At 41.1% G+C, this 23,285-nt stretch overlaps 2 protein-coding genes across 2 annotated transcripts; both read right to left on the bottom strand.

The window, feature by feature from the left end:
• Window positions 1–480: 480 nt before the first annotated feature.
• Window positions 481–9,670, bottom strand: map7a (microtubule-associated protein 7a; the record flags this gene model as incomplete). Its single annotated transcript, XM_080751003.1, has 14 exons — window positions 9,568–9,670; window positions 8,088–8,192; window positions 7,769–7,843; window positions 7,053–7,216; window positions 5,954–6,056; window positions 5,371–5,487; window positions 4,907–5,082; window positions 4,166–4,290; window positions 2,818–3,059; window positions 2,408–2,588; window positions 1,286–1,454; window positions 1,038–1,142; window positions 859–909; window positions 481–711 (listed from the first exon to the last, which is right to left on the bottom strand). The coding sequence occupies exons 1-14, from the start codon at window positions 9,659–9,661 to the stop codon at window positions 481–483; spliced, it is 1,938 nt and encodes a 645-aa protein (XP_080607129.1). The 5' UTR covers window positions 9,662–9,670.
• Window positions 9,671–11,088: 1,418 nt separating this feature from the next.
• Window positions 11,089–15,489, bottom strand: LOC308305367 (pre-mRNA-splicing regulator WTAP-like). The gene is made up of 8 exons (XM_080750151.1): window positions 15,388–15,489; window positions 14,495–14,543; window positions 14,254–14,309; window positions 14,100–14,158; window positions 13,861–13,988; window positions 13,555–13,733; window positions 12,060–12,214; window positions 11,089–11,742 (listed from the first exon to the last, which is right to left on the bottom strand). The coding sequence occupies exons 2-8, from the start codon at window positions 14,522–14,524 to the stop codon at window positions 11,213–11,215; spliced, it is 1,137 nt and encodes a 378-aa protein (XP_080606277.1). The 5' UTR covers window positions 14,525–14,543; window positions 15,388–15,489; the 3' UTR covers window positions 11,089–11,212.
• Window positions 15,490–23,285: the final 7,796 nt, after the last annotated feature.

Here is a 23,285-nt window from a genome sequence, read left to right as displayed (position 1 = left end):
TTTTAGAAAGAACATATCGGCATTAGAGATGTTACCGATCAATCGGCAATGGATCGGATCGGGCCGATCAAAGCATGATCGGCGATAATCGGTGGTTTAGATCAAAAGGTAAATTCACAGATCCGATCGGATCGGTGCATCTGATCAACCAGCCGTTTAGTATGCCCACTTGAGGCCATTTTGGGGTATTGATTTCCACAGTGCTGAAGGAATAATTAGTTACTGCTATGATAATAAATACATAGTAATGCTGGTAAATAACTATAAGGCAAATATATAAATGAATTCATGAGTGAATGAATGAAATAAAGTTAAAAAATTAACATGATTTAGAAAATATAAATAATAACTTGATCGGATCGGTGATTGATCAGGATCTGGTGATCAAACTTTTGTGATCGGTGCTCGGTGATCGGTTCCAAAAAACCTGATCGGACCATCCCTAATCGGCATCTTTATGTCCCCACCTGTATTGTAGTGCTATGTCGATGACTTCTCACCTGCACGTTGATGTGTCTGAATCTCCTCCAGGCTTGTCAAGGTTCGGAGTGACCTGCGTTCTTTAAAAGCCACAACAGGGACCATATCCTCCATAGCATTCAGCACTTGCTGCGGAGGCTTGGCAGCTTCAGCTATTGTGCCATTATGCACAGGCTCTGTATTTTCCTTTGGTTGCACTTCATTAGGCAGTATCCTTTCTGGCATGGCTTTCTAGAAAACCCAACATTAACCTAGTTTAGTCAAGGGGTAGAAAAACAAGAGGCTCTTGCCTCTTAAACTGGGGTTTTGGTTGATGTTGGTCATGCGTCAGAGATCCCTAAAGGCTAATGTGCGGTTTTAAACAGTCATACAGCTTACCGTATCTGCAGGCTCTGTCTTCCGTGTTCGCCGCATGATCTCTTCAAGTCTCTGGAAAAAAATAACACGGTTAAAAACAAAAGGTTACCATGGTTGGAATATCTCAGAAACTGGTGTTTATCACAGACAAGTTTACAGTATTACATTTATTACACATTACATTTTTAAACTGCCATTACCTTTTTCCTTGCTTGTCGTGCTTCTTCTTCTTTGTGAGCAATTATTTCTCTCTCTCTCTTCATTTGGGCAGCCTTTTCTCTCTCTCTTTCTTGTTCTTCCTCTCTCTGAATAAGCAACATAGTATATGTGTAAAAAAACGAACAAAAACCCCTTAAAAGACCAATTTAAGTATTTGAGCAGAACATAATATGTATGCCTGCAGACATCAATCCCTATACTGTATATGGAGTGTGTTTGAACTGCTAACCTGCTTCAGGAGAAGAGCGGCCTCCTTCATAGCCAAGGCACGTTCCTCCACGGCTTTTCTCTGCTCCTCTACCTCCCTCCTCCTCTTCTCCTCCACCAGACGCTGAGCCTCTGCCTGTAGACGTATTTTCTCCTCTACCCTCTTGACCTCCAGTTCTTCTCTATGCCTCCTTGAAACAATGCAGCAAAATATGACAAGATGTCCATACAATTACTGCTAGTAATATTCTAAGTGTCTATAAAGCTGAACTACTTTTTTGGGGGGGGAGTGGGGGCCTTTTTTTTGCCTTTATTGATAGGTGTACAGTAGGTTGACTGGAAACGGGGAGAGGGGGGGGGGGGGGGGTGACAGGCAAGTTCAAGAAACTGTTTCTTGAACTGATGTGAACTATATGAACTTCAGTGATGCCCTGTAGTTGTCTACAGTGCACAAGCAATGATCATGCTTCACAGTGTAACTGCATAAAACCCTAGAGATCCTGGAGGGACCATTTCTATCCCCAGGCCAACTCAAACAATGAGATGGACAAACACTACAGTAACTGCCAGACACCATCGCACATACTGCTACACCACATGTGCAACACTGTTCACTTTACTAAAGCAAGGCACTTTAGTGTAGCAAACTTGTGCTATCTAATAGATAGATCAGGGATTCCCAAACGTTTTTGGCTCGGGGCACCCCTATAAATATTGTTTTCATCCGAGGCACCCCTACATTATATTCCTAATTTTCACTCCCAGCACCTTATATTTATAGCATATTTTAGTGATTATGTTGCGAGGAAAACATTGAGATAATAGCCATTTTGGTTAGAACTGACTGAAAATAACTTTGTACTTCAAGTTTAAAATTATACTAAATATATTTTTAAATGTCCAAATACATTTTAAATATTATCAAATTATCTCGCGGCACCCCTGGACTGCCGTTGCGGCACCCCAGGGTGCCCCGTCACCCACTTTGAAAACCCCTGTATCTCAGAGGATGGAGACACAATATATAGGTATTTGTTACATTGTTGAGGACGGTCTACTAAAAAAAAGAATTTCCTGCCTGCAATGTTGCTATAGCTGTGTATTGTAAGTGCATGTGACAATAACAACCTTGATTACTTCCCACCTGTCTGCCTCTTCCTGCAGCAGAATCTGCTCCTCTCTCTCCCTCTTGAGACGGGCCTCCCTCCGTTTCTGAGCCAGGGCACGCAAGGCCTCTTCCGGGTCCGTGGTACCGGCTAACGGCCTGCTCATGGGTTCAGGTAGGGGAGGCAGTGGAGCTGAAGGGGGTGGCATCTGGAAGGAACCTGGACATGACACATGGTGGTCACATTACCCAAAGCACCTTGCATGCTTACGATTGTAGTCGTTTGGGTTGTTCACACATATCAAACCTTTAACGGCAGCACCACTCAAGACGAGAGCCAGAGGGATAATAACTTCATGGTGAACTGTTCCACACACTAGTGTTACAAGCATTGTTTTACATCTTTTTTTTTGTTAGAAGTGTATAGTTTTGGATGCTTTATTGCTTACATTTCTCTTCTTCTTTTGAAACAGTCATGGCTTGTGTTGGAGCTGCTGGCGAGTTTGAACGTGGAGTCTCTGGGGGACTCACATCCTCCGTCTCCTCTTTCAGACTTTCAGCGGGCGTCCTAATAGGCCTCATGTTGCTCGGAGACAGGGCAGAGCTACAGACGGGAAACTCTTCTTCTGGGACTGATGGAAGCTCCAGCTGTAGAGGTGTGGACAGTCTGCTGCTTGATCTTCTGCGAGTCCTTCAAGATCAAGTGTGCAGGTGGAAAGTTTTTAGGCTTTATGATTTGTTCACATTAGTGAGGCTAAATATACATATAGACTTGACAGTATGAGCCAAATACGCTCATGTTGCTAGGAGACAGCCGGTTGGCTGCAGTGGTGGAAAAAGTACACAAATATTTTACTTTAAGTAAAAGTATCTATACTGCAGGGGCGCCCGCTGGCCTAGTGGTCAAGGCGCATACCACATACTAGGCTATGATGCCTGCTGGCGTTGCCGGTTCGATTCCCGATCCGGATGATCTTTGCCACATGTCATTCCCCATCTCTCTCCCCATTTCCTGTCAGTCTACTATCCTATCAAATAAAGGCATAAAAAGCCCAAAAACAAATCTAAAAAAAAAAAAGAAAGTATCTATACTGCAATATAGAAATACTCTGTTAAAAGTAAAGGTCCAGAATTCAAAATGTACTTGAGTAAAAGTACAAAAGTATCGGCATCGAAATGTACTTAAAGTACCAAAAGTAAAAGTACTCATTATGAAGTCCCATTTCAAGTTTTCAAATGTATAAAAATGTTTTGAAAATAGCAGATCTGCATGCTCCCAATGCGTCGCATCGCAACGCATTGTGAGCATGAAACTAGTAACTAATGTTCAGAAATAAATGTAGTGAAGTAAAAGTAGTAAAAGGTTTAATGTTCTGGAGTAGTAGTAAAAGTATTGGAAAAGTAAAGTACAAATTCCTCAAAATGTTACTTACGTACAGTACTTAAGTAAATATACTCAGTTACTTTCCACCACTGGTTGGCTGGTTGGTTAATATTGTAGTTGTACTTGAAAATCTTAAAAGCACTTGCGGTCCACCCATCTGGCCATTTAACACGGCAGCTGATAGGCTGCCATGTTAAATGGTCACGTGGATGGGGCTGCATGCATTTTCAGAGCATGTTTATTTGATCAATCGATTGTGTTCCAGCTTGGATCAATGGATTATTACAGCAATAGTTATATTATCAGTACATTTTTTGAATTTGGGCAATTATTTGGAGGCCCACTCACAATACCCTTGCAGCCCACCAGTGGGACCGGCCCACAGGTGAGGACCAGTATAATTGTTTGCTTACCGCTCTGGTGATGGTGATGGTGTTCTGCTCTGTGGTTTTGTGACTGGCTTCGCTGTGCTGTTGGCAGTGGGTGATTTGCTGGTTAAAGTCTTCTTCTTGAGCTCTTGTGGGCTTCCTGTTTTGATCTGATTAAGAAAGGAACAAATAACAACAAACTTTCTCAGAACACATTTTTTACATGTCTCCCTCTCTCACGCCTCTTTGGATACAGAAAGAAACACAGCAATGTGGTGGTATATTAGATTTTGGCGCTGAATCTAGAAAGGCGTTAATCTTGTGTTGGCAAAATTAAAGCATGCTTCATAGTAAGAATGCCTGCATTCTTATCCAGCCACTTAATGTGTGAATGCAGTATAATAGCTGCAGTGCAGTTATATACCTTAAGTAGTAATTACACTGTGGTGCAGAGAGAGAGAGACTCTATGCCTGTCTAGCAACCTAAGGTTTATAGCAAGTGAGAGAGTGTACAACTGGAGTGGCCTATGCACTGCCTGTACCCGTGGCAAAAAAAAATCAATGATCAAAATGCTTCCAAGCAATGTTGACATAAATAGAGAAAGGTGAAACTTAATTAACTACGATGAAAGAAAGTTAAAGTAGCGCAACTCCATTAATTGTATGGTGTATGCAAGCAGTGGGTGGGTGATAGAGAGAGGAGACAAGTCTCTCTTCAGACAGACCACCCAGCATGTTATCAACAGAAGTATAATGGTGAAAGTCAAAGGAGACCACTGGGATTACCTGTGCTGGATTGATGCTTCTGTTGCTATGGCTGGGCGAGGCAGACACTCTCTGTTGAGCCTGACTGAAGTGGTGCCCTGGTTTTTGATTGCCGGTGGTCATGGTGGTGATGGGGTTGTTCATGGTGGTGTTATTCATGGAGTGGCATGAGACTGAACGGCGACAAACATGCACAACTGAACCATGTTTTAGTGCCGTTGTTGGGAAACAATGAAGGGGAAATGTATGCAAAATGGAGGAAATGTGTGAAGAGCATAAAGCATTAAAGCATCTCAAGCAGAGTTTTTGAAAAGAGACAAAAGAGGAAACCGAGTTAGTTAGACATTCAATTTTGTTATGAAGAGTTTGAAAGTTAGTTGTTGTAGCCATAATTTAAGTATTGTGGGAATGAATATTGATAACAGCACAGCTGTAATGTTTAAATCATACAGAAAGCTATACCGGTATATTCTTGGCAAGAGTACCTTCTTCTCCTGAGTGACAACCAGCACTCTTGCTCCTGGCCAGATAAGAGCATGTGGGAGTTAGGAGGCGACTGACCAAGTTCTTCTCCCATGTAGTCAGAGGCAAGCGGCGTGGAACTAGCATTAGCAATTAGCATACAGAATTAGATGCTGCAATAACTGAGGGAAAAGCAGGGCAAGACTGACAATGTTAATATGTTACAAAGAGCACATATTAGTATGCTTGGTGTTATGTGTTTAGAAAGACAAAGGTTTAGTAACAGTACTATGGCATAATTTCAGTGCATCAACCAGACCCTATGGAACGATATGTAGTAGGCCTAAGTAGTAGTAGGCCTATGAAAAGAATACTTAGTAAAAGTAACTAACAACTCAATATAAATACAAATAATAATATTGGCCACTTTGTGGTTCCATTCTATTAGGCCTGAGATTTATATTAAAACATTGTTTTATTGTATACTTTTCTCATAGGTTATAACTGTACTCAGGTCAGTACACTGGAATAATGTCCCTGTAGACTAAAGTGTATCAAACAATTTAGTAGGAACAAAATGAAAACCCATCTATCCTTATACCCTACCATTGTTCTTGCTGAGCTGTCTTCCACGGCAGTTCTGAGAGTGGTTCTGCTGGGCTCGTTGGCTCTTCTCCAGGGTCCTACGCACTGCAGATTCATATCGCTCCTTCATTCAGGAAAAATGAGCATCAACGATTCTACTTGATCTCACCACAGTGACCACCAAGGTGTAAAATCAATTGACTACATTCTATAGATAGTAGCCTAAGTAGGCTATTTTATTTCTGGAAGTAAGCTTTCTAGCTTTGTGTTTTATCATTTGTCAGGTTTGTACAATTATATGTTTATGCAATTTGTCCACAAAGATGTCAACCAATCAATCAATCAATCATCATTTTCTATGCTTCCTCTTCTTCGGTCATCTCTACAATTTAGCTTGTACAGTAGGGTTTAAGTTCAAGCAGCTATGACAAAGGGACATAAAAATATGACCTTTTTCAAAAAAGTGGTCATGTGGCTCAAAATGCCCCAAGTTACTTAAGGGTAAGTTGATCCAAGTCAAGGGTTCAGTTGACCTACATTTTACAAGTTTTACAAGTTTGAATTTTAAGAAATAAGGTAGTCACTTATCGAACATAATTTAATAACACATTTCCTTATGTACGGTTATTTAAACAACCAACTAAATATATTTGCAATTGGTAAAACAATATTGAAAACTTCTTAAATGAGTAGGCCTATTCATCGAAAGTAAAGGTCATTCGGCATAATTTGAGTAGCAAAGAAATAATAAAAAATATGTATGGTGATTAATATTAGGATAAATGGCTCAATTTAACCCAGATCATTTGGTTCATTTTGCCCCACAGCCTCCATTTTAGACACAATTGTATCAGAGCAGCAGATTTGAACTGGAAACAAATGAAGGTGTCATGTGTGTTCCCAGTTCAAACCTGCAGCTCAGCCAATCAAACAAAGCTATGGGAAAATGAACTGGAACAGGAAACAGGTATGCCAAATGCCACCTTCTGAAAACTAGGACTACAGTAATGCGCAGAGGGAGCATATCATGTGTTTCGGGTGCTATTGCAAACCAACTCGCCCTCTTTTGGAACAATAAAATAGTGAATAAAATTCTATGCCAGACTCAACTTAAACTCACTTTCTCCTCCTTCAGTTTCTGCTTGCGCTTCTCTTCGACAGCAGTGCGCCTCCTCTCTTCCCTCATTCTCTGCTCCTGGAGTTTCTTCTTGCGCTCCTCCAGTTGTTTCTCATGATACCGCTTGGCTCGTTGCTCTCTCTCCAGCCAGCCCAGCTCCCGAGAGGCTGTGAACATCCACAAAGCAACAATAATACCCAGTTAACTCATTCATACTGTATATAGGCTGTGAACATCCACACAGCAACAATAATACCCAGTTAACTCATTCATACTGTATATCAGGGGTCTTCAACAGGGGGTCCGGGACCCCTAGGGGATTCTCAGAGTTAATACAGGAGGTCCTCCAAATCTTTTATATTAACCACTTGAACCCTAACGTCCATATTCTGAGAACTTTAGCCGAAAATAGCAGATCTACAAGCTCGTCAAAGAGGTTTGGTGTGGGGAAAAAGAGCAGACTAAGTACGGAGTGAAAGGTCAAGTTTATTAAGTATTGACGGTTCAAGTGGTTAAATATCTGAAAACACAAATTAACATGAATGCAAAATACACTGATGATTGTGTTGTCAAACGATGAAACTATATGGAATCTACGAAAAGCTTCATCTCTCAACAAAGGGGTCCTTGGCCTGAAAACGTTGAAGACCCCTGCTGTATATCACTTTTTGGTAATAACAATTTAAAATTTTGAGCTTGCATAACAGATGTTGACATACCGAGGAACCTCTCTTGCTCCTCTCTCCTCTCTCTTACCAGCCGCAATCTTTCTTCAACATTTAGTCCATTTGCCCCTAGAAAACCAGGAATTACCAGGTATAATACAAATAAATATATTGCAGACACTGGAATAATGCAATTATTTTCATATAAAAAGGTCTGAATGTTAAGAAAAAGAGATTGCAAATCAAAGCAGTCAGTAAAAGTAGATCATACTATTAATCCAGGCTTCTAATGACACACAAATTCCACAAGGAGTCTCATGACAGCTGCTCAATAAATGCACAACCACCAGGAAAACATAAAGCTTTATCAAACCTGCAGTGTTGCGTGGAGCGGCTGTGTTACTGATCTGGTCAGGTTTGTTGGCAGAGGAAGTGCAAGCAGTTTTCTTTGTATTTGTCTTGATGTTTGTGGCTTTTCCTGAAACGAGGAAGAAAAAGACCAACGTCCTTCAGCATGGTATGATACTGAGGGACAAAAATAGCATCAGCTCCCACCTGGGGTTTCATTCCAGGTCTGTATTACCAGACATGAACAGCATTCCTTGATCGTCTTTATAAGCCTACATAGGGAGAACTACACAGGATGTATAATTCCTAAATGTATCTCAGAGAACGAGAACATTGAGTTTATTTGCAATGTTTTAGAAACTTCACATGGTGTTCGTTCGGTTTACATGAAGGTACATTATACATAACAGATTTTGACAAAGATTTTAAAATGACTATTTTCACATAATATAAAACCATATACCAAAACCCTATACCAACAAAGCACAATATGTTCCAAAGGAAAATTAAAATGCTACCTAGAATTGAAAAACTAAAATGTTGGAGCCAGTTACAGCAGATGATCAAAGTTGAACCATGAAAAAATAAAAGCACCAAAGAATGATCTAGCGAGCAAGACATATATAAACCTGCAAAAACAGACTCTCTTTAGTTTGTCTATAGTAATAGACTAGTATGGATCAGTAATATATATTCATTAAGCTATACAGTAGGCAATGGAAACAGTAGTGGCCACAAGTGTATCAATGGGTATATTTAATCCTACCATCTATTAATTAGTAATACTGTAGTATGTGGTAACTCCACCATCTACCAATTAGTAAATGCACTGTAAGATGCACACAACTACCTGAGTTTGGCCCCTGATGGTTGGTTGCTATTATGGACTATGATGGCCCTAAGGTTATCGGTAAATGAAAGAGCCATTATGAGCTATGAGCTGCTTGTTAAGAGGCATAGAAAACAGGCCAGCACCTGACCAGTCATCATGGTGATGACTAAAACAAACAAACATTATGAGATTATTATCAAGGATCAGAACAACATGAACCCGGGACAGTCATCAGAATACTGTATAGACTAGAGAAAAGGAAACACAATAACACAATGACATAGTGGGTATATTATAATGATTCTCCCACTGTTAAAACATAAACAATGTCAGGCACACTGACTGTTATTTTTCTTGAAGTGTATTATGTAATCACTGCCACTGTCTTCCTCTTAACATGGGCTCTCAAAACCTCCCATATTTAGAAAGTAGGTGGGGATGCTACTAGTCCCCAAGACGGCAATTCAATAATTACCAACAGAATAATTTGAATCATTATGTTCCATTCATGTTTCATTTTCCACCAACATGCTCAAAAGATCAAGTAGTGACCATATTGGAATAAGCCCCTGCTATGGGATCCAAAGGACAGGCTTATTGTGAGTGCTGATACTGTAAGGAGGCTTTTCTTAAAACATAAAATAAAAATAAGCAGGAAATGGAAGCTACTAACCATCCAGCCTCTTGGCTCCCTTCTTCTCGTAGGTTCTGTTAGAAAGCGGACCCTGCGATGGAGGGATGACACTCTTTTTCTTCTGCACAGCCATGCTAGGCTCTGAGCCCCGACGACATACCCCACAACTCTGGCACTCAACACTCTGCCTTCAGCTTTCTCGTCGTCCTCCTCCCTCCTGTCAATTTCTATTTCCAGTTGCCTCTGGGTCCTCTCCTCCAGTGAGCGCGTGCAGCCGTTCAGCCGAGCTTGCCTCCTGCATCAGCTGCTGCTTGCTGTGCACTGCAAGGCAATTGAGAGAAATGAACAACACAATAGTGGGGCGCAATTGCAGTCAATGTAATCCTCAGGGAAATCTAAAGTAAAATAATCTTCCTCTCCTATTTGTGATAATGCTACACAACTCCGGAGACTCATGTCGTCCCTAGGTTGAGGCTAAAATGGTCAATTCCTTTTAAAGATCTCACCCTAGTGTGCTGCTCTGCTTTAATTGCATGTTGTATGCAAGCTGTGTTACTTTAACTCTGCCCACTGTACTCCTCCTCTAGACGCAATCAGACAGGGGGATGTCGTATCTAGATCCAAACAGCCAGAGGGATGTTGGGTTTCTAGATGCAAACAGCCAGAGTTTCTAGATGCAAGCAGAGGGACGTAGTTTCTAATGCAAGCAGCTTGAGAGATGTAGTTTCTAATGCAAGCAGCCAGAGGGATGTCAGGTTTCTATGTAAGCAGCCAGAGGTACCATAGAGGTTTGATGGCAGAATGAGGGAGGAAAAGATGAGTGCCTATAATAGTGAATGGTTACCAGGACAACAGTGGTTCATGCACTTGCATATTATGCACTGATATGTACTGCTAGGGCATTTCACCGCTCTGATGCACTCACTGTCCTCAATAGAAGAGAGGCACTGAGGATTCTTTTCACCCATTTTACCCATAATCCTCCACTGGTAAATGAAAAAGATGCTACCACTAGATGGAGGGCTTCCCTTTTGAAGATAAAGCTCATGTTCATGTGCTATTGCTGGCTCTGTGCAGTTTCTAAAATGCATCTGTATTCTGACCTTTTCTATTATAGACTTAACATGGAAAACCCATCATATCTGGGTCACAGGAGACTGAAAATGTTTTGTTCATGGGTAATCCTTGTAACTCCCAAATTTGATCAAAACAATTTTCAGACCATATTAATTTATGTAACAAATGAACTCTGATGCTGAGCAAACAAAAGCCTATATAGATTTACAAAGTCCAAATAATATAACAATGAATATTTTTAAAGCAAAAAAAGTAGATTCTAGAGGTTATGGACATAAAAATTTATTGTAAGTAGATTTACCCCTCTTCAAAAAACAAAAAAGGTTTTCTTTACAATAAACAGAAAATCACAATCATATTGGTAAAAGAAAATAGCAGCACTTGACAAAGTTCCACATGACTTTAAATAATGACATTCCTAGTTTAAAGCCTAACATGTTAAGACAACGCTTTACAGTTTCATGGAAAAGTTCATGTCCAACATCGCTGAAAGTACAGTCTCCATCTCATCCATTCCTGGGAAGTGCATGCACATATATAACCTAAAGGGGGAGGGGCCGAGGGGGTGAATCATGATTTTCTATTCTGATAATAATCTCAAAGGAACCTAAATTGTAGCATTCAAGCCGTTCAGGACATGGTGTGACTCTGCAGTCCTGCTACCCTTCCCTGCGGGTGTCCGGTCCTCCTGTGAGTCTTGGCTCGAGTCTGCGCCAAGGGAATGTTGTGTGAAGGAGGTCTCGCTACCAGTGGGGGAGTCAACAGTCTCATAGGCTTCGCTAAGCTGACTCACAGCACCACTGTGGTTAGAGTTGGACAGTTTCCTATCTGTGTCAGTGGAGGGGGATGGTATTGAACACTGCTCGGTGTCACTGTTGCCCGCCTCCCTGGCGGGCTCTGTTGCCATTCTATGAATGGGGCTTGCGTTGCCTGGACTGTTGGTGATCCCTTGTTGGGAGTCCTTGTTGTGGGCAGGGTCTGGGTGGCCCTGGGACCGGGTCACATGGCTTCCTTCAGGGCACTGGGCCTGCAGGGCCATCTGCTGCCGAGCCTCCTTCAGCTGCTCCTGAAGTACCAGGATGGTGCTCTGCATGCCCTCCACCTCCTCGTCCAGCTGGATGATGAAGTCATTAAGCTCTGTATTGGAACAGACAAACATAAACAAAGATAGAAATGAAAATATGAGTGATGGAACAATAAAACATCTAAATCTCTAGATGTAATGTCCCCTAGCCTGACATTTCGTTTCACTTCATTATTCAAAAATGTAAAGGGGTGTGGCTAGCGATTCAGGGTCTGGAACTAGGCTAAATGTCCCCAGTTAATGACATCTAATCCCACATAACTGAACATTAGAATGGTATGATCTAACTATTTTCCCCTCACAGCTCTTACCATCACAATAAGTGCAGTGTACATAACAGGAACTATTATCAGAAAAAGTATCTTCTCACCATCCTGGCTGTTCTTGAGCTCACAGCCGTATTTCTTCTGAAGGGCCAGTTCAGCCTCCAGCTGGGCGATTCGTCCCTGGGAAAGCTGTCTACCCAGTTCCTGGTTCTCCTGGATCAGCATCCGACACTTAGCCATCAGCTTCTTCCCTGTCTGGCTGCAACGGAGAGTTCATACCTTAAACAAGAAGTCTGGTGAGAAAGCAATAAAACAATTCTTTTTTCCCCCCCCTAAAGCCAGTAAACCTATTAGCTTTAGTCCCATCAAGATTTTTTTTCTCCCTCCATTATAATTTTTTCAGCACTGAATGTAGATCCCATTTTTGTTGATTTACCATAATTTAGTCTCATCAACAATCTATAAATGTATTGTCAGAGAACACTCAATGTTTTTCAACAATACAATTCTGCTGAAGAACAATTAGACCCAATGCTACTGAACCCACTTTTATGATCAACTGGCATAGTACAATTTATAAAGATGTAACGGCAGTGCATGTACAGATTGTTCAAATAAAACTATACACTCAAAGTTTAATTGACAATAACCCATTAAAACAGGTTTCAAAAATCACTGACAAAAACTTTGTCAATTTGAAAATGGAGGAAAACCACTCCAACTGCCTACTTCACATCTGGGTTACTGATCGGGCATTTTAAATACAGTTCAGTTTTCAAAAGTAAACCAGAGTGAAAGAAGAGTAACAACAGTGGTGACCATATGAATTTAAGATAATTCATAACATGAATTTAAATTATTCAGATTAATAAAATCAAACTGTCGTACCTGGACATGGCTCATATTAATGACAAACTGATGTTCAAGGTGCCTCCTGTGTCAGCTCAACTTGTAGCAAGACCAACATCACTCCAGAGACCAAGAACAGTCTTTAACATTTATAGTTTCTGGTGCCTCATGAGCAGCTCCTCCATATCAATTCTCAACATCTATACTCTACGTTGGATTGTGGAAATGTATGGTTTTGCCTGAGCATTACTGACTAATAATTAATTCTTGAAAACCAAGTACCTGTAGCAAAGGATATATTACAGCTATATAACAATGTTATTATAAGTCATTAGGCCTCCCTTACAAAGTAGCTGTGCTCAGGTGTTAAACCTCAAACATTATAAAATGTACCAATCCTATTATCCATCCACAAAGAGTATAATGTTGTTCCTAACGGCTTCATTCGGAGGTTGAAAGCGACCATCTCTTCAGAACAGTCCTGCTTCCTTCATGCTCCTTTGAGCTGTTATCAATGTTCACCTGACAGTCTTTGAGAAAGTCTATCATGAACGACAAGTGCAGGAGTGGGGGCGCCACTGGATCAGGTAACGTATCTCCCTGGTCTCTCACTCTGTCTCTCTCTTTTTTCTTTAAATGTCAGTCATGTTTTGAACACATAGCATTTTCTGCCTTCCCCACACTTTGCATTCTTGCAGGATGTGAGTTCTCTGGTCAATGTCTCAGCGGGAGGATTGTGGTTTGGTTTACCTATCAGGCGTAAACTTCCAAGCACTCAGTTCATTTTGGGCCTGCTCCAATCTGTCTTTAGTCTCATTCAGTTCAGTCCTCATTTTGATGAAAAACAGGTTGACGGACGGGTCCAGCATGGACGATCTCAGCTGGGCCAGACTGGGTTGTTGAGCTTGCTTGAGGTACTGAATCTGCGTCTGGATAAGAGCAGAGGACAAGTGTCACATTCAGCCCGTGCAGCTACCCATCCCTGCAGACTTCCAACATGTCTGCCCACTGCCCAGGCTGATGGTTATGGTTGAACAGATTCACAGTGATTCTCACCGAGCATTCCTGCATTTCCTGCTCTTTCGTGGCAAGCCTCATGACGAGGATGTTCTCTCGCCGCGCAGCCTCCTGTTGCTGCTGCTTCAGTTTCTCCTCCGACTCCCTCAGGTTCGTAACATCGTTTGCTGTTAGACAGAAAATGGTGATGATCACCACTAGTAAATTATCAGTGCCTGAGGGACAAGCCAGAAAAACTAGGTCTGTTTCATAATAGTGGTGAAGATGGGAAAGCTTACAATTTAACGCTGAATATTTTCTTTCCAGAACTTCGACGTATGCTTCGTCCTGCTTCCACCTGAAAAAAAAAAAGAACAGCAGCGTCATTCAAACACTGCTGCTCATTTGGGCCAGTGGGTGCCTGTGGTGTGTCCAACTGTAAGTTTGTCGTACCTTTCCCAGAGTTCCTCCCGGCTCAAACTGTTCAAATCAGATTCATTGAGACGGACCTGTGAGAGTGGAATAAATAAGAGTACAATGAATTGGGAAGAACATTTTGAGGTAGGACTACCATTCTCAGGCATCATGGGGTTGATCAAGCCTAAAAGTAGAAAACAGACAAAATGAAGGTAAACTATTTATTTAAAGAAGATAATCTAGTGTTGGTGCTACCGGCAACAGTTTATTCACTCACCTTTTTGGGCAAAGGTTCGTCGTCAGCCATCCTGCGGGCGCTGGGTTGGCTGTGAAACAAAATGTTTTTCATCAGTTCACTTGACTCCAACTTTCTGTTGACTAGCTTACAGTGGTTTAAAGTACACTTTTGAGGTATTTGTACTTTACTCGAGTATTTAATATTTTAAGTACTTCTTACTTCTACACTACATCTCGGATCCAGATATTGTACTTTTACTTCACTACAATTATTTGAAAACTTGAGTTACTAGTTACTTTGCAGATTTGCAGTATAATACTATAAAACATAAATACATCACTTTAGCCCTATTTTATACCTAGGCTGTTTGAAAATAGCAGATCTACAAGCTCACAGCGACGCGTTGTGAGCTTGTAGATCTATTTACAACTCTAACTTTTGGTGCCAACTTGCCTTTCGTAATTTTACTCAAGTGGATTTTGAATTCCAGACTTTTACTTCAAACTTGTAACAGAGTATTTCTATATTATTTGCAGTATTGATATTTTTACCTGGACTAAAATGTGATTACTTTTTCCACCACTGCTAGCTTAGCAAATGATGTTAGCCAATTAGTCCCCACGACTGTTTCAGTTTGTCTATGCTCCAGACTGGATGAGTTGAGTAGCTAAGCTGACGAAGTTAACGACGCTGATTTAGCACAAATAACCACTTGCAGCGACAAGTGAGCTTGTAAGGAAAAGTACAATTCTAACCCAAACTTTAACCTTCACTTTCAACGAAATGAGTGAACCAAGTTTAGCATGGAGCAGGAAGCTAGCTGCATTAGCACGCTTCTGGCTAGTGGCTAATCAGCTAATGTTAATGTTATGCTGCTATTTGCGAATACAGTCGACCAAACAAACGACAGCAAAATGATGTTAACTTCTTACCCGAACGCAGTGTAATGTGAAAATAATCGTTCCGCCAGGCCCCGAGTGACTGTTGAGTTGAACTTGAACAACTATACGAACAGTGTGGATCCTATGATGATGATGATGACTGCAGTCCTCTGCAACAACAAGCCAAGCCAGCTATCAGTCGAAGTAAGGACCATTCTGTTTTGTGACCACTAGATGGCGCTTTGATTCATTATTGTACTGTTTCCCAAACAGTGGGTCGTGACCCATATGTGGGTCACGGACCAATTTTTATGGGTCACGACACGACTCGAGTAAAAAATTCAAAAAATATTTTCCTACAAAAAATAAAATACATATTTCAAGAGATGTAAAACCTTTTGAAATATAGGCTATCTTTTTTTTTCTTTTTTTCTTTTTTTTTTTACAATTTTATAAATGATAAAACAAAATATAGCTGCAAGCAGCGATAAAGTGGCCAAGGCATAAAAAGCAGGAAAGCAAAAAGGCATCAAGGGAAAGCAAAGAAGACATCAAAGAAAAACTAGAAGCAGTGTTCTTCCGAACAGGACTCCGGCAGGTCAGGTAGGTTTTTTTTGGCCTAGTGGTGACTCTATAATAGGCCAAAGTGAAAAGGGTGCCACACGTTCTTGGGCCTTTCACGGCAATCGTACGCTGCATGCAGGATTTGAGGCATTTTGTTCCAAAAATGTGTTTTGCTAAAGTTGACCCGCTGGTGGCGCTATAACAGGCCAATGTGAGAAGGGTGGCATCTGTTCCTTGGCCTAGTGGGAATGTGTGTGCAAAATCTCACACACATAGCAGGCTACGTTCATGATTTGAGACATTTTGTTCAAAAAGGAGCAATCCTGCAAACCTTGGAATTCAATGTTAGCCAATTAGATAGAATATGATATCTGACAAATCTGTCATGATTACATCACTGTAGAGATACTGTGTACTGATTTGTGTGATTTTCGGATAAAATCTGAAGGAGTAATATCGAAGAATGTGTTTTACATACTGTAAGTCAGCCTTCTGGTGGCGCTATAAATGGCAGATGTGAAAAATGCAGGGCATAGGTTTTTCCTTGGCCTCTGGGAAGTGTGCATACAAAGTTTTACACTAATCGGTGGTTATAGGTAAAAGCACAAATTGGCCTCTACACAACATGTATGCAAAAGACTGTAGGCCTATATGCAACAGACATAAAAAAAACTGTGATACTATGCACCTGGACAGTTTGATGATAGGCCTATATGCAACAGACATAAAAAAACTGTGATACTATGCACCTGGACAGTTTGATGATGTACATAGTAAGTCTTGCTGAGCTATGAAGACCATATGAATCGGCCAGGCTATGAATCTCATAGGGCAGGAGCCTAGCTCCTGTTTCTGTAGCGTAAGGCAGCTTGATGTACAAGTACACCCCCTGGACATGACGCTAGTATGTCGCAGGGAGTTACCCCCAATCCAACCCTTGATGCTGAGTTTCAAGCAGGGAGGCACTGGGTCCCATTTTTTAGAATATTTGGTATGACGCGACCCGGGTTTGAACCCGGATCTCCTAGTCTCAGGGCAGACACTCAAACCACTAGGCCACTGGAGCTGGTACATGATATCATTGCAATCCTTGAAAATCACAACATAGGTGTAGACATGACAGTTTGTATTATAATGCTTGTTTCAGGATTTATGATGCAAAATACATTATTTAGTAATGGCGGATATTAAAATACGCATCAAGGGGGGTTGGGGGACATTTATAGGAAGGCTCCATATCAGACATTGTTCAAGGAACCAAACTGTAAAGTCTACCAAATGTCATGGTATTATGCTTATATAAACCCCAAGCGGGATTCGATCCAACGACCTTCTCCATGAAAGGCATATGCCCTGACCACTACACTAGGCAGCCACAGGATCTGTTAACCATGTTTGTTTAAAAAAAAAAGTTCTATGTAGGCTGAGTGCCTTGATTTTATTGATTTATTTTTTATATTTTGGAGGCTTGGGGTGAAATCAATCTGAGTAAATGTAATCTGAGTATTTCTGACATTTTCGAGTGATCATATTTTCTTTTACTCAAAACAGAAAAAAAACGGCCGGTAGAGAAGGGCTCATTTTAAACATGAACGTGATCTGGAGTTAGATCAGACGTGTCAACATTGAAGAGTTTGACATATGCACATGCCATGGGCATCCAGGATGTTAACATCAACTCAACCCGATGTGGGATTTGAACTGACAACCATCCGTATACCAGGCACAGGCACTGACCACTACACTACGGCAGTCACACATAATGGACCTGTCATTTTTTTTTAAAAGAAAAGAAAAAAGAAAAAGTTTCATGTAAATCTACAGTAGTTGTGGGGCTCATTTTAAACATGAACGTGATCTGGAGTTAGATCAGACGTGTCAACATTAAAGAGTTTGACATTTGCACATGCCATGGGCATCCAGGATGTTAACATCAACTCAACCCGATGTGGGGTTTGAACTGACAACCATCCGTATACTAGGCACAGGCACTGACCACTACACTACGGCAGCCACATATAATGGACCTGTCATTTAAAAAAAAAAGAAAAGAAAAAGTTTCATGTAATGTACTTGACGCCTTCTTTCAAAATTATTTAGCGCCCCCCTTTGGCCAATTGGGGTCAGATTGGTTTCAGTGATATTTGGACTAACCCTTTACAGTAGTCCATCATGAAAATTTTACTTTGCATGTATGTTTTAGAGGCAGAAGAATAATTTGCATAAAACTTGCAATATTCATTGAATTATTAAAAAAGCATGTTTAAATTTTTAAAAAATCCGATCTGACAGATCTTTAGATATTGGTCCAAAGTTCATGTAAAAAAAGTTCTGTGCACGTGACGCGAAAGTTCCGGAATAAAAGCGGGTTTAAGTGTTTTACAAACTGCTCAAAATGGCAGAAAATCTAAGGACGGAGCGTACTTAACAAAGACACGGATGGCTTCCGCTTGAGTCAAGGCACGCGTGTAACCAAGTTGCATGTCTTCAAACGAAACGAGGCATGACTTATGCCCCTTTAAAGTTTGAGTTTTCAAACGCTTCGTATAGCGCCCCCCTTTGGCCAATTGGAGTAAGATTGCTTTCAGTGATATTTGGACTAACCCTCTACATATTTGCCAAATGCCATGAACGTGTCACTTTGCAAGTATGATTTAGAGGCAGAAGAATAATTTGCATAAAACTGCAATATAGAGTGAATTATTAAAAAATAATGTTTCGCTTTAAAAGAAATCCGGCCGCTGTGCGATGACCGTATTGGTCCAAAGTTCATGTAAAAAAGGTTTCGCGCACGTTACGCGAAAATCCCAGGAGGAGATAGATTTTGACTGTTTTTCATATAATTCAAAATTGTGGGAGAGGTAAAGGTCAGAGGTCAAAAGTCAGAGCGTAAAAGTTGTTCGGCATGAGGAGACGCATAAGTGTATACAGGTTTCATTGCTGTACCTGAAACAGGGCATGAGCTACACCAGTTCAAAGTTGGCATTTTTCAAAGGCTTCCTACAGCGCCACCCTTTGGCCGATTGTTGCGAGCTTCGCGTTTTAGCCGTTTGGCATAGTCCTCTGCCATACTGCCGAGTTTCGTAAAAAGCGACTGCACGGTCTAGCCGCTAGAGAAAAAGTGGCGGAAGAATAATAATAATAAATATAGCTGCAAGCAGCGATAAAGTGGCCAAGGTAGAAAAAGTAGGAAAGCAAAAAAGCATCAAGGGAAAGCAAAGAAGACATCAAAGAAAAACTGGAAGCAGTGTTCTTCCGAACAGGTCTCCGGCAGGTCAGGTGTTTTTTTTTTTTGGCCTAGTGGTGACTATAATAGGCAAAAGTCAAAAGGGTACCACATGTTCTTTGGCCTTTCACGGCAATCGGACGCTGCATGCGGGATTTGAGGCATTTTGTTCCAAAAATGGGTTTTGCAAAAATTGACCCACTGGTGGCGCTATAACAGGCCAATGTGAGAAGGGTGGCATCTGTTCCTTGGCCTAGTGGGAATGTGCGTGCAGAATCTCACACAAATAGCAGGCTGCGTTTGAGACATTTTGTTCAAAAAGGAGCAATCCTGCAAACCTTGGAATTCAATGTTATCCAATTAGATAGAATATGATATTGGACAAATCCGTCATGATTACATCACTGTAGAGATACTGTGTGCCCATTTGTGTGATTATCGGATAAAATCTGAAGGAGTAATATTGAAGAATGCGTTTTCGGCCTTCTGGTGGCGCTATAAATGACAGAGACTCTGCCGATTTTACACTAATCGGCATAGTTATTGGTAAAAGCACAAATTGACCTCTACACAACATCTATGCAAAAGACTATATGCAACAGACATAAAATAGTTCCAAAGAACTCCTCAAGGTTTTAACTCAATATCTTTATTTTCCAACTTTTTCATTAGTTGTCTACTTGTCTTTGTTGAAGAGTTGGTCATCAGGTTGTAAACCTTCAAAACAGAGGGTTAACAACCTAGCCATTTTCAGGCATGTCTTTTAAATCACAATGTTTTTAAATAATTCAAGTAGTAAACGTCTTCAAATAAAGTTTTTAAACATTAAGTATTGTGAAGTCTGAACCCAAACCAGCACACGGAAACAGTTCTCAAGGTGAAAACGCAATAAGCGTTGTTTTATTCAATGGGGCGTTCCCCTAAAACATGAAATAAAGTTCTTCCCAAAACCGGGGCTTTTAACTCAAAATATGCTTCTTTCCAGAACTTAACAAACAGGGGTTACATTCGAAACATATGTTTCACAGTATGCCGTTGCTTCCATTAACACATGCCATTTCTCTTCCAAGACTCAGATGCAGCTCCTAATTTGCCTACAATGGGAACAGATAGAACCACCATTAGCAATGTGGCAAAATACAGAGCAAATGTGCGACAGAGGAGAACATAGTGGAGTTTTGCTTACTGCTCGATGGAAGAGTCCCTTCGAGAGCCAGCTACACAGTGAAGCAGAGCTCGGTGGTTAAGAGCAAAAACATTTGGATTGCCTGACTCGGAGAAGCTGTGTTGCGGCCAGGTGCTGACAAATCAAACTGATTGCAACAAGCAGCCATCTTAGCTGCTGCATTCTGGGAAATGTAGTTTTTCTGAAAACCAAACTAAGCCATCAGTTAGATTCAGTTCACATGCACGCACGCACGCACACCCGCACACACACAGACACACACACACACACACACACACACACACACACACACACACACACACACACACACACACACACACACACACACACACACACACACACACACACACACACACACACACACACACACACACACACACCTGTGCCTAACCATTCTGCATTAGAGGTGGGATTTATGGCTCTTTGAAGTGAGACAGTACCATCGATCTGGCTCACTGAAAAGAGCCGTTCAAAAGACTGGCTCATTTGGCTCCTTGTATATTTATATATGTTTAAGAAGAATTTGTTTAAAAATGAATCCACAAGGTGGCACCACATTCCTCTGCTGACAGTTGAGATCACAATTTAGTATTTACCCTTTTCATAAAATGTGTGTGTAAATTAAGCTACCTTGACTTTTGTTATTCATAAAACACCAAAAAAAAAACAAGCAGGCAACAATGAACTCGCTCCTCCACTTGTTCTCTCTCTCTCTCTCACTCACTCACTGTACTCAGTCAGTACTCAGTGGAGTAGCAAGGAGATGTTGAATTGGGGGGAGGGGGTCTCCCCCCAAATGAACGGCTCTCTACTGCGCGAACCGGATCCCAACGTTCACTTCAAAGAGCCGTTCAAAAGATTCGATTCGTTCGCGAACGTCCCAGCTCTATTCTGCATCTAGCCTAAGGCCCAGATCATGGGAAAACCCTACTCACGTCAGGGTGGGGGGTCCCCAGTTCAAATATGATTCTTTTTGGTTTCAGTGATATTTGGACTTACCCTCTACGGTAGTTCATCATGAACATTTTACTTTGCATGTATGTTTTAGAGGCAGAAGAATAATTTGCATAAAACTTGCAATGTTGATTGAATTATTAATAAAGCATGTTTCAATTAAAAAAAAAAAAAACGATCTGACAGATCTTTAGATATTGGTCCAAAGTTCATGTAAAAAAAGTTCTGTGCACGTGACGCGAAAGTTCCGGAATAAAAGCGGGTTTAAGTGTTTTACAAACTGCTCAAAATTGCGGAAAATCTAAGGGCGGAGCTTACTTAACAAAGACACAGATGTCTTCCGCTTGAGTCAAGGCACGCGTGTAAGCAAGTTGCATGTCTTCAAACGAAACGAGGCATGACTTATGCCCCTTTAAAGTTTGAGTTTTCAAACGCTTCGTATAGCGCCCCCCTTTGGCCAATTGGAGTAAGATTGCTTTCAGTGATATTTGGAATAACCCTCTACATATTTGCCAAATGCCATGAACGTGTCACTTTGCATGTATGATTTAGAGGCAGAAGAATAATTTGCATATAACTGCAACATTGAGTGAATTATTAAAAAATAATGTTTCGCTTTAAAGAAAATCCGCCTAAGTTCTCAGACCGTATTGGTCCAAAGTTCATGTAAAAAAAGTTTCGCGCACGTTACGCGAAAATCCCAGGAGGAGATACATTTTTACTGTTTTTCATATAATTCAAAATTGTGGGAGAGGTAAAGGTCAGAGGTCAAAAGTCAGAGCGTAAAAGTTGTTCGGCATGAGGAGACGCATACGTGTATACAGGTTTCATTGCTGTACCTGAAACAGGGCATGAGCTACACCAGTTCAAAGTTTGCACTTTCGAAGGCTTCCTACAGCGCCACCCTTTGGCCGATTGTTGCGAGCTTCGCGTTTTAGCCGTTTGGCATAGTCCTCTGCCATACTGCCATGAACGTGTCACTTTGCATGTATGATTTAGAGGCAGAAGAATAATTTGCATGAAACTGCATTATACGGTTAATTATTACAAAATAATGTTTCGCTTTAAAGAAAATCCGGCTAAGTTTTCAGACCGTATTGGTCCAAAGTTCATATAAAAAAAGTTTCGCGCACGTTACGCGAAAATCCCAGGAGGAGATACATTTTTACTGTTTTTCATATAATTCAAAATTGTGGGAGAGGTAAAGGTCAGAGGTCAAAAGTCAGAGCGTAAAAGTTGTTCGGCATGAGGAGACGCATAAGTGTATACAGGTTTCATTGCTGTACCTGAAACAGGGCATGAGCTACACCAGTTCAAAGTTTGCACTTTCCAAGGCTTCCTACAGCGCCACCCTTTGGCCGATTGTTGCGAGCTTCGCGTTTTAGCCGTTTGGCATAGTCCTCTGCCATACTGCCGAGTTTCGTAAAAAGCGACTGCACGGTCTAGCCGCTAGAGAAAAAGTGGCGGAAGAAAGAGATGAAGTCCAATAACAATGAGTGGCCAAGGCATTGCCACTTCGTGGCCTTGGCCACTAAATATAGCTGCAAGCAGCGATAAAGTGGCCAAGGCAAAAGCATCAAGGGAAAGCAAAGAAGACATCAAAGAGAAACTAGAAGCAGTGTTCTTCCGAACAGGTCAGGTGTTTTTTTTGGCCTACTGGTGACTCTATAACAGGCCAATGTGAGAAGGGTGGCATCTGTTCCTTGGCCTAGTGGGAATGTGTGTGCAAAATCTCACACACATAGCAGGCTGCGTTTGAGACAATTTGTTCAAAAAGGAGCAATCCTGCAAACCTTGGAATTCAATTTTAGCCAATTAGATAGAATATGATATCGGACAAATCCGTCATGATCACATCACTGTAGAGATACTGTGTACTGATTTGTGTGATTTTCGGATAAAATTTGAAGGAGTAATATCGAAGAATGTGTTTTAATACTGCAAGTCTGCCTTCTGGTGGCGCTATAAATGGCAGATGTGAAAAATGCAGGGCACAGGTTGTTCCTTGGCTTCTGGGAA

The sequence above is a fragment of the Nannobrachium achirus genome (genome assembly GCF_963921795.1).
Source record: "Nannobrachium achirus genome assembly, chromosome: 20".
NCBI classification, from domain to species: Eukaryota; Metazoa; Chordata; class Actinopteri; order Myctophiformes; family Myctophidae; genus Nannobrachium; species Nannobrachium achirus.
Note: the sequence above shows the minus strand (reverse complement) of the source record. Positions and strands in the feature narration are given on the sequence as shown.

Coding starts and splice junctions, on each gene's coding strand:
- LOC308305367 (XM_080750151.1), bottom strand. CDS start 14,524: ATGGCTGACGACGAACCTTTGCCCAAAAAG. Junction 14,159..14,253: donor CGGGAGGAACTCTGGGAAAG/GTACGACAAACT, acceptor TTTTTTTTTCAG/GTGGAAGCAGGACGAAGCAT. Junction 13,734..13,860: donor AGGAAATGCAGGAATGCTCG/GTGAGAATCACT, acceptor GCTCTTATCCAG/ACGCAGATTCAGTACCTCAA.